At 30.9% G+C, this 17,342-nt stretch overlaps 2 protein-coding genes across 2 annotated transcripts; both read right to left on the bottom strand.

Annotated features, from left to right (window-relative positions):
- Nucleotides 1-1,147: 1,147 nt before the first annotated feature.
- LOC123918033 lies at nt 1,148-4,491 on the bottom strand. The gene is made up of 5 exons (XM_045969966.1): nt 4,158-4,491; nt 3,475-3,723; nt 2,645-2,723; nt 1,694-1,772; nt 1,148-1,598 (listed from the first exon to the last, which is right to left on the bottom strand). The coding sequence occupies exons 1-5, from the start codon at nt 4,392-4,394 to the stop codon at nt 1,535-1,537; spliced, it is 708 nt and encodes a 235-aa protein (XP_045825922.1). The 5' UTR covers nt 4,395-4,491; the 3' UTR covers nt 1,148-1,534.
- Nucleotides 4,492-13,647: 9,156 nt separating this feature from the next.
- LOC123918032 (F-box protein At5g50450-like) lies at nt 13,648-15,336 on the bottom strand. The gene is made up of 3 exons (XM_045969965.1): nt 14,924-15,336; nt 14,674-14,836; nt 13,648-14,554 (listed from the first exon to the last, which is right to left on the bottom strand). Exons 1-3 carry the CDS (start codon nt 15,058-15,060, stop codon nt 13,811-13,813), a joined length of 1,044 nt encoding a protein of 347 aa, XP_045825921.1. The 5' UTR covers nt 15,061-15,336; the 3' UTR covers nt 13,648-13,810.
- Nucleotides 15,337-17,342: the final 2,006 nt, after the last annotated feature.

The raw sequence follows: 17,342 nt of genomic DNA, 5'->3' as shown, positions 1-17,342 counted from the left end.
AGCCGGATAATATTTGGTTGTACTACTATAGCCATCAAAGTATCAAGTTGAGTCACGATCCTCCAATTTTTCTTACCTAAGAGAGCAAAGTAAATAATGGGAGGAGTGTTAGGTCACACTCTCTAACACACTCTAGCCGGATAATATTTAGTTGTACTATAGCCACCAAAGTATCAAGTTGACTGACGATCCTCCAGCTTTTCTTACCTAAGAGAGCAAAGTAAATAGCATACAGATTACAAAACCTCATCCCACCATCACACTACTTTAAAGAGAGTATGTGTCACGACATCCACTCGATATCTTTACTACTAGCGCGACAACATCCGACAAAAAAGAAAAATTAATCATCTTACCAATCTCAACTCCGATAATGAACATCTCCCTTAAATTCTCTGTAAAGAAGATTTTGGATTTACCTAATCATACATTTTCATGGACCTGGATTGATTAAAGTCACTGAATCGTCACACTATAATGTGAGCATTGGAATTGCTGGGATAATTTCCATGGCCATAGATTTAGTTTGTTCAAAAAGATAAAAACTGTGCAAGTGATGAGAGTAAGAGAGATTTTAATTGTTTTGTTCAGGCAGAGGATGTTAGAGGAGGGAAAACAACCCTTGTTTGATTTGGTTGACAAGGGAAAGGAGAGAAATTTAAATGAAGAAAAAATAAATTTACATTTTGCACCGGTATAATATTTCATGATATTTAATAAATAGAAATTTTAGTCTACATAAAATTTTATGAAATCAATTTTATGCAAGTAAGGTTTGGGGAAGGTTAACATTATTGGAATGTTGACAGGAAAAAACAAAACAGAGCTATCTTGCTCATCTTCTGCTGAACAACAATTTCAATGTTTGACGTTTAGCAAAACTGGAGGTGCTCTAACTAATTGTATGTGTGAATCTGCGTTAGGAAGGATACAAACGCACGGCAACCTTAAACCCTACAGTGAAGGAGATTTGATCACAAATCCAAACAATGGATAAGGCTTAAACATCTTATACTCCTAAAGCAGTACATTCATCATATTTCTAGTTGTAAAAATTTTTAACGTAAAGGAGGAGCGAAGTCCCAAGAAAAAACAAAATTTTAAGCTGTATTTGTAACATTATCAATCTATAATGGAATGCATAGAAAAAAAATAACCAACTAGCTTCATGTATTGTATTCATCGCTTTACAGAAATACATGAAAATGTTCCATTAATCATAACAGGAAATCTTTGGATTAGCTCAGATTAATAATTTCCGAAACAGATGTTATAGAGTAAATAATTCGGCTGCACTACTTTCTAGATAATAAATAAATACCTATGATCTACCATTCCCTATTGAGAACAATTACCCTCTAAGGTGAACGCTTAGGAGCGGCAACATTGCTTCATTGAACAGGAATTGTGAGAAGATGAATTACATTAACACAAGGGTACCTCCGGAGTGAGACCGAATCAGGAAATTCTTGGTCGCTGCACATATCAATCTGCACTCTACAGACTGACAGTAGTTGATGTTTCCGACATGGCCTCACTGGTTTGTGATAGGAGGTTTCGAGAATATTGGGGAAAACAGCTTCTCCAACTCAAGTAAACTGAAACCAAATCAATGTAAAGAGAACTGATGTTAACTAGTGAACTTCTCGTACCTAAGGTGCAATACAGAAATTATCTGTTGTAATTCACTTACATCTCATATTTTTGATAGGCTTCATTTCTTTTGGCCAAGAACAAATCACTGTCTTTGGGAAGTTTGTTAACAGCACTATCTGCAAATTTACAGGGGAAAGAACATAACCAACAATAACTATGATTCTATGAAGTGCCAGTAACAGCATTAACCAAAACTATTATTATAAAGTACTACTAACAGTATTAACCTAACTCCCATGACGCCCAATGTTATTCAAAACACAGAATTAGAGATATGATATTTAAAACATAACCCAAACTGAAATGAAAAAAAAAATCTAAATTAAAATAACAACGAAAATTATGAGCCTGAACATTTGAATAGTTTATTGCTTCTTTCTATCAGTAGGAAGTATAAGTAAATACAATTAATAAGAATAAAGCCAAATTGCAGGCAGTAAATCTGTCCGAACGACGGGAAGTCAGGAACTAAAGATAAAAATGTGTACAGATAAACAAGGGCAAAATATGTCCTAGAATGGAGATATTAAAATGATTACTCGATACACTAAAGTATAACTAAGAGCTTTGAAATAACCGATCCAAATTTTACCTCAGACAAGGAATGAACCCAAACTAAAGAACAGTATCCCCCAGCAGTTCACAGACATGAATTGAAGGTTGGAAGGGCAAGAGGGGAGTAAAAAAACAGGCATAGAAGTTGTATGCATAGATACAGAGCAGCTCAAACCACGAGATATTAGAAACGAAACTAAATTGATAATACAAGCACAAAGTTAGATTGATTACACATACAAAATGTATTATTCTAAAAGAAGTTCTAACCCTTTATATTCCCTTCCAATTCCCATAAACTAGTTTCCAATAATGTGCTCCCGCATACCAGCTAATTCACATTAACTTGCAATTTTAGAGAAGTGAAAGTGAAAGAAACATTCTTTTGTACAGTACCATATAAAATTTAGAAGGCAAGAGGGATAATGCATACTTGGAAATGGAGATGAATGTTTCATTGCCACATCTTTCCGAACCTTCAAAGGAAAGTCTTTGCTAGGCTGTTCTAAACCCTGTCCAGATAAAGAAGTAGCAACAATGTCAATACATATGGTGTATTGTAAAGCAGATAGATATTCTGCATAACTTACAAATATTAAAACTGTCCTTTATGTTGTATGTGTGTGTGTCTGTGTTTGCTTTGAACCTAGACCCTCTTTGGATAAACAACTTAATTAATCACTTATAGCATAAGTCTTTATCACACAGGTGTTTATAGCATGAGCCCTTATGTACAAGTTATATCTATAACAAAGGATAAAATAAAGTCAAATTGTTTTAATATAAGTTGTAAATTGTTTTTATCCGCTATGTTGGAAAGCTTATGGAAATAAGACAGAAATAAGCTGAAAACAACTTACTTAGATTTCATAAGTTGTGTCTATAATAAGCTTTACCAAATAGTTTCACAAAGTAAAAAAACTTAAATAAGTCAATCCAAACAAACACGTAAGAGAGAACACGACAAATCACAGCTCAGCATTCTTAAATACCATGTGTCTATAAAGGTTTACCAAATAGTTTCACAAAGTAAATAAACTTAAATAAGTCAAACCGAACAAACACGTAAGAGAGAACACGAACTAATCACAGCTCAGCATTCTTAAATACCATGCGAAGTACAATCCAAGTTGAGGGCACAGTCAAGTATAAATATAAACGATTTCGACATCGAAAGGCTTAAGGTCCACAACGCCATGCAAGATCATCACTATCATCTATTGAACTTAAAAAACATAACAAAAGCGATAAAGAAATCGATACCTTCCCCTTTTGCCTTCTTCTCAAAATTTTGAAATGGCATTTTTTGACATAATGCATCAAATGATAACGAGAATGTCTAGAGCATAACTGTTCTTGAATCTTAGGGTTTTGTTCTAACCAATCAGCAATTTCCTTAGACTTAACCACTTCATCTTTATTCAAAGTTTCTAGCCATGCATATACCGGAAGCCATTGATCGGTTCGTTGAAACCTTGCATGAGGAACATCAACATTATTCGTTTCCTTTTCCTGCAACAACATTTCAAAAATTCGATTGAAGTGAATAATTAGAATCGAGTGAACCATCAAATTAGTTAGGACACTCTCAAATATGTCCCTAACTTTATAAATATATTTCAAAAATGTCTCTGAATTTACTAAAATATCAAATTGGTCCCTATATTTAAAGATTTACTATCAATTAAGTCATAAGTTTATCCGCTTATTCTCAATTTAGTCCCTGACATATTCTTTGAATGACTAATCTGAGTAAAATTCAACAGAGTCGGAGACCTTTTTGAAATACTCAATGAAGTCTAATTTATTTATTTTTCTGGTTTTTCACTACCGGTTTAATCTGGTTTGGGAGTTAATTATGGCATCAAGTGGTTAAGGTCTCTCCGATTGCAGTTGTGAGGATTAATCTATTTGAATCAATTAGAATGAAACAGAAAAACTACTACCTGATTGGGGAGTCTCATGCAATTTTGAATGGAAATGAGTCTAAGGCAAAGATCGGAGCGAGGCATGGATTGGATGCCTTCGGGGAGAGAAGAGAGGTTAGAGTCGATCCAAGCTTCAACTTCCGCCATGCTTACTTCCTTGGGCTCGGGGAAGGATATAAGCCATGCTTGAGCCATTGTTGCCCATTCTTGCTCTTGTTCTTGTGATGTTGCATTTGCGTCACCGGAGTTTGACATGTTGGTGTGTTGCAGACGGCGTTTCCGTTAAGCAGTCAGGGTGGAGGAGGGTTTAGTTAAGTGTTCGGCAATATAAAAAATAAAATAAACAAAACAAAATTAGTTTGTGCCAGGTTTTTATTTATTTTAAATTGGTTTTTTATGACAAATTTATTTTAAATTGGTTGTTTATTTTATTTTTAGACTGATATTTTTTATTGAATTCCTTAACATGTGCTATAAATGACATTTTTTTTTTATGTCCTTACACGACACATATTAGCTTCCTCCTATTTTATTTATATCTTTTTAAAACAAATTATAAAGTTTTTTTTTGGTCTAAGACTCCCCGCTTGTCTGTGGAATTTGAAAAGCAAGCTCAAATCCCGTCGAATCTTTCCTTTGGTTGCTTGTCGACCTATTGCATTAAATATCGACAATTGAACATTTGCTTAGCTTGACGATCCTTTTCGAATCAGTTGAAAGTCTGACCTCTTCCCAATGTTTTCAAATTGAAAGGTAAAATCTCAGTCGGATAGTTGGTTCATGCATTAGGTCAATCATTCTCTAACATTCTGAAGTGAGAAGTCAAGTGAACGAGCCCTGTTTTTCGATAATGCAAGTTTCATTTGCAAAGTCCAAGTCAAAATCGATTTGTGTTACACCATGTTTGTATGATTAGTCTTTTTTAACAAATTTTATTTTACACAATCAACCGATCACAACTATATTTTCTGACCCGTTACCCCACTTAATTTCATTTTGTTGATATGACATGAAAATTAAGAAAATTTGCATATGCACCATTTTTATTTCTCACTTTACATAAGATTAATTTAGGCCGGGTTTGTTAACGGGCAATCCATTCTCGTTAAAAAGGCTCGGGATGGATTTAGAAGTCTTTGTGCGAGTCATATGCGGCCCTTGTAGGTTTATGTTTAGATAGAGTTTAGGTTTTTCCCCCATATATTTGGGTATTATAGTCCTTTCTGCACCCCGATTTATAAAAAGCAATAATAAATCTTAAATACATAAACAATGGTACTTAATTTTTTGTAGCATTGTCTTTATTCATGAGCAATGATTCAAATTTAGAAACGCTCCTGATATATACTCCCCCTGTCCAAATTATAAGAGAAAATAAAAATAAAAATATAATAATTTGGAGTATGTGTTTTTGTATTTAAATTGAAATAAGTTTCATGGGAAAGATGTATAAATAATTTTCATTGGTTATTGCTTGTTGATAAGTTGGTTCAATGGTTATTGTTTTTTCTCTTATAGTAGTTTGAAACAAATAAATTGAGTTTTTTCCCCTTATGATGTGGGACAGAGAGAGTATATTGGTATATGGAAAATAATCTAATAAACTTTTAAATGAAATTTTAAAAATTTCATTTAAAAGTTTATTTTAAATGATATTAGATTATTTTAAAAATAATCTAATATCTTTTAAAAATAACAAACTAATCCTAAAAATTTTTAAAAAAACTATCATGAAATTTTAAAACATAAATTCTAACATTACCTTATTTTAATTATAAACTAATGTATATCTAAATCTAAATTCTTCAAAAGATATTTAGGTATTATTTATTTATTTTTTACATTTTTTGTCTATAATTATGCAATAAAAATTGTCATCCGCATAGGCAAAAAATGTAAAAAAACAATAAAAATAAAAAATCGTTATTTACTCTTCCACTTCATCACGAGTCTTGAACAACTGGTCATGCCTTGATTCTAACGATTGTTTGTTTTTTTATTTGAAACGTTGGTCTCATTTTTATGCGCTTTTTTCCTTGTCACACATCAAAAAAATTTAAACCAATTTGACCAAAGTTTTAAGATCACATCAATGACATATACATGAAAAAAATCATGTCATTTACTCATAAAAAAATCTCACAGAACAGTGCAAACAAACTTAAATAAAAAACACGGCCTCCAAAAATATCAGTATTTATGTGGGATATGAATATTTCATAAGGTAAATTATAAAAAACATTTGATATTTAAATAATTGAACAAAATATGAAAGGCACATCAAAATACATATCTAACAACAAAGTTACACCATTTAACCATTCAAAAATCACAAAGAACAGTATAGAAAATTTTCATTAATTACATAAATAAACTATTGAAATGATGGTTCCAAAAACCAAGATCTCAACAACAATAGCATTTACTTTAGCAAATCAAGATCAATTCCTAAATATTATAAATGCATATTTCTTAGGCTCATATAAACATATTTGAACTGTCAAGAAACTCAAGACTACATATGTATGAACAATTTTGGCTCAGTATCTCGTGTTAAAAAGTCTGACAGAACAGAAGTACCAGTTGCAATTAATTCATGAAACTTCCATAATTAGTAACAGAAAATTATTTACATAATTCTAACATGTAATGAACTTCTACAAACTGCCAAAAATAGAAACCAATAAGCATGAAGTGTGTGTATAACAAGAAACAGTATGTTATCAGAAACTATACGGCCGAGAAACCATACATAAGGTTTCTGATAACACACTGTTTCTTCTTATACATACCATACCATTTTTACTAAAATTGTCTTGTTAATTTTCACGGTATTGCAGGATCCGAAATGTTTCGTTACACTCACTTGTCAGTGATTTTTAGATCTGATGGAGATATAGTAGCTAGATATAAAAAAAGGAACATACGATCGAATAGAAACAAATCAAGTAATCGTCTAATCGAAGTAGCTACTATATTTGCAGCGGATCCTGTTAATAAGGCAATTTAGGTAAAACATATTGAATATCAAATGTTATATGATTTTTTTTTGTGTTTTTCTCTTTCTCATTAATATTTATAGCTATATCATATATGATTATATATATAGAGTTACATGAAAATAAATCATATCTCTTTGACCAAAAAGAAATAGATCATATCTTTAAATAACAAACTAATCCTAAAAATTCTAAACAAATTCTAAATATTCCAAACTAAAATATAAATCTTAAATTCTAATATCATGTTATTTTAAATATAAAACTAAAATATATTTAAATATAAAATTTACAAAAAATACTTATGCATTATTCTCGATCTTGGTAAAAAATATACCTAACTTCTAATAAATATCATATTTGAAAGCAGTTACTACATGCCATCTTTATACTAAAAAAAATAAAATCACTAAACAATTACTTGCTCCGTACCAAATTATATGTAATTTTGAAGAAAAAAATTGTACTAAATTATAAGTCATTTTACATCACCAATGAATCATTTAATGCTATTTTTTCAATTATACCCTTAACTATTTATTACTCTATCTTCTTTCAATTTTTCAATTTATTTTTTCATACCCATAAATAAAGGACAATTTTGTAAATTAACTCATAATTTCTCTTTTCCATACAATATTAATTATTTCTTAATATGCGTAAAAGTGTCAAAGTGATATAGTATATTGTGGTATGGAGAAAGTACTCCCTCCGTTCCTTTTTAAGTGTCCAAAAACGTCGGATTTAGCGTTCTTATTTAACTGTCAATTTGGTGTTTTAAGGGTACGATTTGTCAATTATACTATTTGTCAATTACTCTTAATTAACGTTATATATTTGGAAAACTAGAGTTTTTTATTTGTACATACTATATTAAAAATTTCAAATGGGCCCGTATTTGTAAATATACTAAAGAACTACTCTATGTCTGTTTTTCCCAACAACCACACACAAAGAATTCTCTAACTCAACAGCTAAACACTAACATAAAGAGTGTTGCTAAATGGTACGAAGGAAAGTGGCAACGAAAGGCAAGAAATGTACATGTGGAGCATTGTAAAAGACTCAAAACTACAATCTCCTTGATTCATGGAAATCATGCGGTGGGTGGATTTGAAATCAACACACCAGAATCATTCTTGTCTTTCGTTACTTGCTAATTCGTTTCATCCAGCATTATTCCTAACATAAATCTAACAAATTAGGCGTAATAAATAAATAAATAAGATTAAACTTTGTTTTGATATTTAACATGATATTTTAGAGAATTTGACTATATATGACGTTATATTTCAATTGTAATTTTTTTTTTGACTGAATTTCAATTGTAGTTTATAATAATACATTGAGACATTGCAAACAGATCATTTTTGTCATTCTTTTTCAATTGTTGGAATCTCTGACAACTCATTCCTTCATGCCGTGGAACTTTGCACTGTGCACAAAAGTCTCTGTAACAAGAAGGACACTTAGACTGGTTGACAAATTCTCCTTTAAGGTCATTATCTTCCCTCAACAAAACAGAACAATTCTGAAAAGGGCAGTAAGTCTTTGGCTTGGAGGGTATAGAAAACTCAGAAATTAAATACTTCCATTTAGTAACAAGTTGTTTAGGCAAAATGTGTTGCAAATGTTTTGGCTTAAATTTCACACAACAACTTGGACTTGGACACATCAACTTATAACCATTATCGTTTATTTGAATGGCTACATACTTGCATATGCAGTCAATGCAAAAGATGTGCTTACATTTTCTTCTTTTGAAGACCTTGGATCTTAGTTCAAATATATCTGAATCTGTTTTGAGCTCAAAGCATATGCCACATGTTTTGTTTGCTGCATGAGTATGGGATGAGGGAAGTTCTTTTTTTCCAAAGAGTGAGAGCTTCATGATTCAATTCAATCCACTTTCAGTTTCTTTTGATCTGGTGGTTCTCTCTGCTATGACAGAGATTTTTGTTCATTGTAAGTATTAGTATTACTAGTATAGAATTTTAGCTAGATTGGTTTAGTTCTTAGTTTTTTTGGATGGGAGCAGGCATCTTATTTGATGCTTCTTTGTTACAGACCTGCTTATATTTGGCCTTAGCACATCTTGTGCTCTTTACCCCTTTAATATTGTTTTGCTTTTCCAAAAAAAAAATACTTATATGGGCAAGTCCAAATACCACACTCACAACATGTAAAAAATATTAAAGAAAATGGTTCGCTAACCAGTACTCCTTAGAATTAAAAAAAGTAATTAAAGAAAAGTTGTGCGTTACAAACACCAAAATTTAGACTTACTACGTTGTTTAGACACCATTTTCAAGAAAAAATTTCTAAATTTGAATATTATATAGATATGTACCGATACATTCGTTGAGGTTGATGATCCTGATTAATTTATAAATAGTATTTATTAATTTTTTTATATTAAATATTATTTATGAACCAATCACAATTATTCACCTAAGCCGTGTACTGGTAAATATCCACATACTATGTGTACCGGAGTGTTCACCTTAACAAATGCTCCTGGGACTAAAGAAATAAAGTAGTATTAATTGATGTGGCAATTTTTTTTTTTATTTAATATTTTTGATTTTTATGTGTGTTGATTTTTATGTGTGTTTAAATTGTGTGGCCAAATGTTTGTGCCTATGTGAGATCTCCTCTTATCCACAAGCCCAAATAAATTAGGCACACTTACATAAACAAAAAAAAAAAATTAAACAAAAAATGAACAAAATTATATCAATTGAGGTAACTATTTTATTTTTTATTTTTTTTAATTGATGTGTGTAACTAAATCTTGTGCCTATATACAAGAATGTAACCAAAAAAAAAAATCTTATGCCTATATTATTGTACCTTGTAAAAATCATATAGTAATATACAATAATTCAAGTAATTAAATAGATATATTTAATAGAAAATTGTTATTCCAACCCCCTTTTTATTTTCCACCTTTCCACTCACCTCCTCAATGTTAATGTTAATAAAATCTTGTTTGGTTGTTTCCAAGGAAAGAATGGAATATTTTTTCTTTTTTCTCCAAACAAGGAGAGTATAGTAGTTTTGAAATGCAAAGTGAATAGGAAAGGCTCCTTCTGCAGTGTGGTTGGTGACAATAACAATGACGTGACTTAGATGGAAGCTGCCTATCTGCACACACACTGCACTTGTGAGTTTTGATGATCTATTATAGAAAGAGATTTACTTTCGCTATCCTATCTATTTTTTCACGCCATATAAAAGTATAAAATTACTCCTGTCCGAGTAGCGGAACACTTAAATAGCGTTCAATATAAAAAAATTTGTTAAAAATATCGTTCATTACTTAAATAGCGGAAAAATAAAATAAGAAAGTCGTAGAGCGCGAGAAACTAAACTAAAGTAAATCTCTCTTGAAAGTGCATGCTATACTATACTGGGCTTTTCAACAAACAACACTGATAATTGTCCAAAGCCCGTTTCTGAAAAGTGTCATCAGCGTGATATACCCACGTCACCCACTAGTCGGCAGTCTGTAAGGTACTACTACTGCTGGTACTTACTTGTTAGAACCCTAGTTGGCACTATCTTATAGGACGCCACTCATCACCACATGCATTACATGATGCACCACACCAAATCCAAACCCACGCAATCTCCATGAGATGTTGAGAAAGATAACTTAAAAATTATTTAATTTAATGTTTAGTTGATTCCACTTTTAACCGAATTTTATTTTACGGTGAGTTTTACTCTATCTTTTGATGATTTAGGAGTTTTCATCCAATAATTTATGAGAACAGTTGAACAAGTTATATAAGTAAATTTACATGTGATACCTACAACTAATTTGTAATTAATTTTTATTTCACATGTATATGACTTATTTTTATTGGTTAATGAGTAAATACCCAGAAATTATCAATGAATAAATTAAAAAAAAAAAAGCATAATTATATGTTATCGATTGCTAAAAATAGAAAAAAATAGCTAAGTTATCGACTTATCTTTTTCTATAATAATATGTAATAAAAACTCTAAAAAAAATATTAACTAATTATTTCTTTTCAATGATAAACTTGTAAAACGAATTTCCAAAATAAAAAAATGATAAACTTGTAAAACAATAATATTAATTGTCAACTAATTTAATGTAAAACAAATTTTTAAATTTTTGTGTTTCATGCAATTGTCCTATGTTTAAGGACATACACGCCGTTGATTGTGAATTGCATGTAGCCAAGTATTATACATTGATGGTTGTTCAATAAAGATTGAATAGTTCAAATTTTAAATTTAATATTTTGGAGTTAAAAATAATCAAAATTTGTTTACTTTTGACACCTTTTAATTTGAATTCAACGACCATCAATATACTGACTATGTCGATGCATACAATTATGAAAACAAACCATCAAAATCTGATTAGTCATTTGTGATTAGACGACATATCACTCAAATCATTCGTGGTTAATTCACCCCTAACTATGCATAGATTGTTTTTCAAAAGAAAAAACTGGGCATAGTTTTCCTTTTAATAGAGCACAACTTTAACCAAAATAGTTCATGGATGTACTCATACTCCACTTAATAGATACCCAACAAAATAAGATCACACAAGAGTCAAAGACACAAGCACCATTTACCAATATGCTTTTGGATTTCCCACTTTATGCCGTTCCCTTCACTTCAATTCAATCCCTTGTGAATCTTTTTCCATCGCTACAAAACTATACACTATACATTTACCTTCCTTTTTCTTTTTCTCGAATACTCCTATTTTATTCTTCATGATAACGACACCAAAGTTCTGTTTAAATATTGCTTGCTTCGTCATAAGTACGACTATTTCCATGTCTTTCTTTAAGCTCGTTTAATATTACAAAGCCAATTGTGTAACTTTCAATTTTTAGCAAAAAGTTATAGTTAATCACCTCATGTAATAGTTATAAAAGTAAAATAAAATAGGAGAGACTAGTGTCTTTCACTCTCAAAAGATTTTAAAGAAAACTAAATGGTCAATTAATATATTTACGTTTAATAAAATAAAAAATTCAACTATTCAAATTGAGACTTAAACGGAACACCTTTATGTTAAGATGTTAATATATAAAAAAAACTTAAAACCAATTACCAGTGTAGGAAAACTTGATGTTACTGTAGAAAAAACAGAAAAAATTATGTTAAACGTTATTCCAAGATTCTATAAACCATGAATTCATAAAGACACCACCAACATATGTTTGGATATTAAGTGTGAATTACGTCTCACATTAGTTGTAAAAATTAATGTCGACCAACTTACAAGTGAGATGACTCAAACTCTATTAATAACTTATGGTTTTGGGTAGATAAGTGACATATTGGGTTGATCAAAACCAATAAGACTCCCTTTCTTGGCAGGGGAGCAATAAGAGTGAGATGTTGGTAAGTTAAGTCTCATATTAGTTGGAAGAATCAATGAAGAACAACATATAAGTGAAATGATCCATAAATATAATAACTTGAAATTTTGGGTAAAGATGCAACGTTTCTCTTTTATGGTCCCTGGAGCATTGATCAGTTGTTTGACTTGGTGAGAGGAACATGAGTGAATCGTATTGCTAGAAGAACGGAAGTGGATCTTGACATTGGATCAAGTATAGAATGTGAAAAGCCACACTTGTGAGAGGGGGGGGGGGGGGGTTCAACATTTCTTGGCCAATATTTATCATGTTTAATGATTTGAAGTCCATGCATTTGGAGATCAAAACTTTACCTCAAGCCATTTAATCAAAGATAGTGTTTTTTTTTTTTAATTTTTTTTTTCCTCATCGATATATATCAATACAAAAATAGACAATTTCTAATTTTTTTTCTATAAAAAAGTGCAACTATTTTCAATTAAAAATATACCATGTAATATAATAAAATATAATTTTTTTAATGATCAATTTTGTGCAAGTATTAGTTTAAACTTTAAAGTAAATAATTTACAATTTTAAGTTACTTGACACATGTCGTATATTATTTAGGTCATGACATTAATTTCTTATGATCAAATTTGTGTTTATTATAACTTAAATTTTTGTATGAAATATAATTTTTATATTTAATTTATATATTATATTTTTTTAGCGGCCCACCCGGATTTGATTTCCTGATTCCACGCATATGCATTAGGAATAGATTAGGAATAGATCGTCTTGTTGGGAGAGTAATCCTAAATCAACTATAAAATGAGTTTTGAATCAACTATATAACATGAGAATTCACAATTCTTGGAGAAGAATGTTGTGGAGAAGTTTTAGTGTGGTTGCCTCCATATGTTGATTCAACTCATAAATGTATCTTATCTTATATTAATAATTTTATGAATTAAACTACCAATGAAGACACATTTTTAGATCTGCCTGACAAAAAACTTATTGAGGATCAAATTCAATAAAAAGACCCATTAAAAAATTAAATTGATTGTTTTTATGCCTTATTTTAGTTCTAATTCTAAAACAGTTTTATAGCATAAAACAGAAATAATTTTGTTAGGTGCCAACTAACAAGTTTTGAATAGAGAACTCTGATTTTACTTGCATCTAACAAGTAACAACAATTTTCAAACTGCAAAACAAACAAAAAAATTTGCACCAGCACTACATACAAAAAGTTATATCACTAACATGTCAGTTTTTTCTAACACCTTTTTTTGTTTGTTTTACCTTAAACAGCTGCGTTATGGGCCACGACCATGTCATTTTCCATATTAACATCACCACCACCACCATTATTCTCATTAAACCACAATTCCGGTGAACACTCGGTCTTATGCCGCAATTTCCAATCGAGCGATTGACATCCCCTCGAACAATAATTCACCTTACCACACACGGAACACCGTCGAAACTCATGTGGCCGCGTCTCTGCCCGTCCGCATCCAATATGTGCACACAACCTTAACCCATCATCCAATGTGCCCCGACCCGATTCAAACCACTCTCTCAAAAACCCGTTCGCCGGATGCACATCCGGCACGGTCAAGTTCATGTTATACACATTAGCACTTATCAACGGTGGCACGGTAATGTTTCTGAGGCTAGTCAACCTCCCTTGACAGGAACTGGCGGCGCGTGAAGGTGAATCTAACATAAGAGCGCGTAAGACAAATACTAGCTCACGCATGTTAGCCTGTACCAACAACCGTCGTCCCTGCGTGACGTTCTGCTCGATTCCATAACCGTCTTGAAGACAATGACCCAACTCACGAAGCGCGTCGATATGACCGAGAAGTGACGCGCGTAAAGAAAGTGCCACTCCAGCGCGTAGATCTTTGTCTTGCTTAGTGCCACCGCTTCCGTTGAACTGAATCACAGCGAGTGAGTATAACGCCGGCGCGTGCATCTTCATTGCCGCCTTCGCTATCAGAGATAGTCCACTCCTTCGATTTTGAAGACAGTAAAATAGGATCTATTGCAACAACAAAATAAAATAAAAAATCAATAAATAAATAAAAAAAGTATTTTTATTTTCATTTGTGAATGTAAAACAAATATATACACAGAAAAGAGAAAAAAAAAGTGACGGACCATTCCAAGAGTGTAGTAGGCATCAACGTTACCGGCGTTAACACAGCGTTTGAGAAAACGGTGAGAGGTATCAGACCAATTTTGAGGCTTAACGGAGAGGACTTTGGGTCCAGCTTTTGATAAAACTATTGGATGAAGAGATAAGCGGTTCAATCTTTTGCATCTGTGTGTATTATTTAATTTATGGGTTAGAAAAAATGAATGAAAATATATATAATATATGAATGAAAGGGGAGAAGATGAAACTTACGTTAAGAGGATGTTGAGGAAATGGGAAGGAGAAGAAGAAGTTGAGCTGAGCTTGGTGAGAATGAGGAGGACGACATCATCGGGTAATTGTTGGAAAGGGTCTTGATTCTTGTTGTGGTGTTTCAATGGCCTTTTCATGTTGTTGTTAGCATTTGAGAGATATTGTTCCTTTCTCCTATGTTGTTGTGTTTGTGTATGTGTATTGTTGTAAAGAGATAGAGATGGTAGAAATATTATAGTATTGATGAGTGTGAAATTGAAAAATATGATGAAATGAAACGAAACTGTAAAGAGATGAAACGGAGGCGACAGGTGAGGTGAGAAACGTTTGATGTTCTTTATATTTGTATTTCAACACCGGCAAGCAAAAATTTATGGACCCACGTTTCCTAGGCGTCAGTTTTATCGTAGTATTCTTTTTATATTATTATCAATTTAATTTATATAGACAGTCGGCTTAAAGCTATATTGTTCATGTGTCCAATAACATACCGGTACATTGTATATGATAATTAAAAACACATGATGTGGAAATGCGTTATTGGATGTATGTGTAAAAAAAAATTGCACCGACGGGGCACAACAATTAAACTCTATTATTATTATTATTAAATTAACATTTTGCAATTCCGGTAAATTCTAAGGATTTAATTGATATGCGCTGACGGTGTAAAATAATTTTACAGTATCATCCAACATCAACAATGTTTTTCGCCACATCACCACACTTCACCCCACTTTCTTGATATGACATGACAAAATGATGGTTGTTTATTGAACGATCGTGTAAAACTATTTTACACTATCAATGCATATCAATTAAACTCAAATTCTAAATAGTAGATCACTTTTAATTTTTTATTTATTTTATGAAGTAACGTGATAGCTAAAAAATTCACTTTAAAGTGAATTAGTGCACAGTTCCGAGTTCAATGTCTCTATCAATTGAACTAAACTCATGAGGTTAATCACTTTTAATCTCTTACAAATCAATGATGATGTATATACAATTATGATGATTCCTAAATATATGTAATTTTGAACCCCGACTCCGTGCATTTAACGAGTTGACATCTTCTAATAAATATTTCTCCATACGCACTAAACGGGAATCGAATCTAAAACCAAATAGTTAAGGATATCTACCACTTGTTTCATGGAAAATTATAAGACTATTTTACATATAAAAAAAGTTTATTCTTAAATACTATCTTCTATAAATTTTTAAATGCATATAAAAAATCTCTTATTAATACTATTAATTTATCTTGAAATTTGAAAAATAATCAATAATAATTAATAAATATATTTATACACAAATGATAATTCGGTAATAATCTCACACTTTTAAGATAAATTTATTACTTTAACTACTTTTTTAAATATTTATGATTTTGGTCAAATGTTCCTATAATAAAATAGAGGAAGGGAGTAATAAATATTCCCTCCTTTAGCATTCTCCTTTTAAACAAAAAAAAAATTACTGTAAAATTAATTAATATATTTAGCAAAAACTAACATTTGTTCTTTTACTCACTTAGCATTCTCCTCTTGTTAATACATTAATTTTCTTTGACTCACTTTATTTTTAAGCAAAAACTAACATTTGCTCTAAAAAACACTTATTAATGTATTAAAGATAGCAATTTTATATTGGAAATTATACATTTTCTTTACTTAAAAGTTAAATATTATTTTTTTCAAAATATTTTTTTTTGAAGAAGATTTTTATTTTTTTTTTTTTTTACTATTGACCCTTAATTTTTTTTCAGACACTTAATTTTAATTTTTAATGTAATACTTCATCCGTCCCAAAATAATTGTCACATTTCACTATTGCATACTTGTCGATACACAATTTTGATCATTAATATTTTTAGTTGTGTATTATTAAAAATTATGAAAAATTGATATTTTGATAGTACTCATCAAGACAAATTTAACAAGATTTCATATGTTAATATTTATCTTTATACATTAGTAAAAAAATATGATCAAAGTAGCTTGTACGAATAGTGTACACGGTCAAATTGTGACAATAATTTTGAGACGAAAAGAGTAGATATTCGTCTAAATTGTGAGTCTTAGACCATCTCCAATGGTGGTACTTATATTTTTAAGTACTAGTACCTAATAGGTACTCCCATTGGAGCAAAAACAAAATTGTACTTAATAGGTACTAGTTCTACAATAAGACATAGTACCTAAATAATTTTTGTGGGACCCATTTAAAATGATGTTGAGTTATTGGATAGATATGCTACTAGTGAGACCAATTTAGAACTTTTGAAGAAGTTTTGGGTTGGAGGAAATGAGTACTTATTATGCACTATTATTAAAAAAATTATAAATTAATGATGTGTACATGTGGGGCCACTTAAGTACTCAAAAATGAGTAACTCCATTGTGAATGCTCTTAA

This window comes from Trifolium pratense, linkage group LG3 (assembly GCF_020283565.1).
Source record: "Trifolium pratense cultivar HEN17-A07 linkage group LG3, ARS_RC_1.1, whole genome shotgun sequence".
In the NCBI taxonomy this organism is placed as follows: domain Eukaryota; kingdom Viridiplantae; phylum Streptophyta; class Magnoliopsida; order Fabales; family Fabaceae; genus Trifolium; species Trifolium pratense.
The sequence above is the reverse complement of the archived record's forward strand: the minus strand, read 5'-3'. Positions and strand labels throughout refer to the sequence as shown.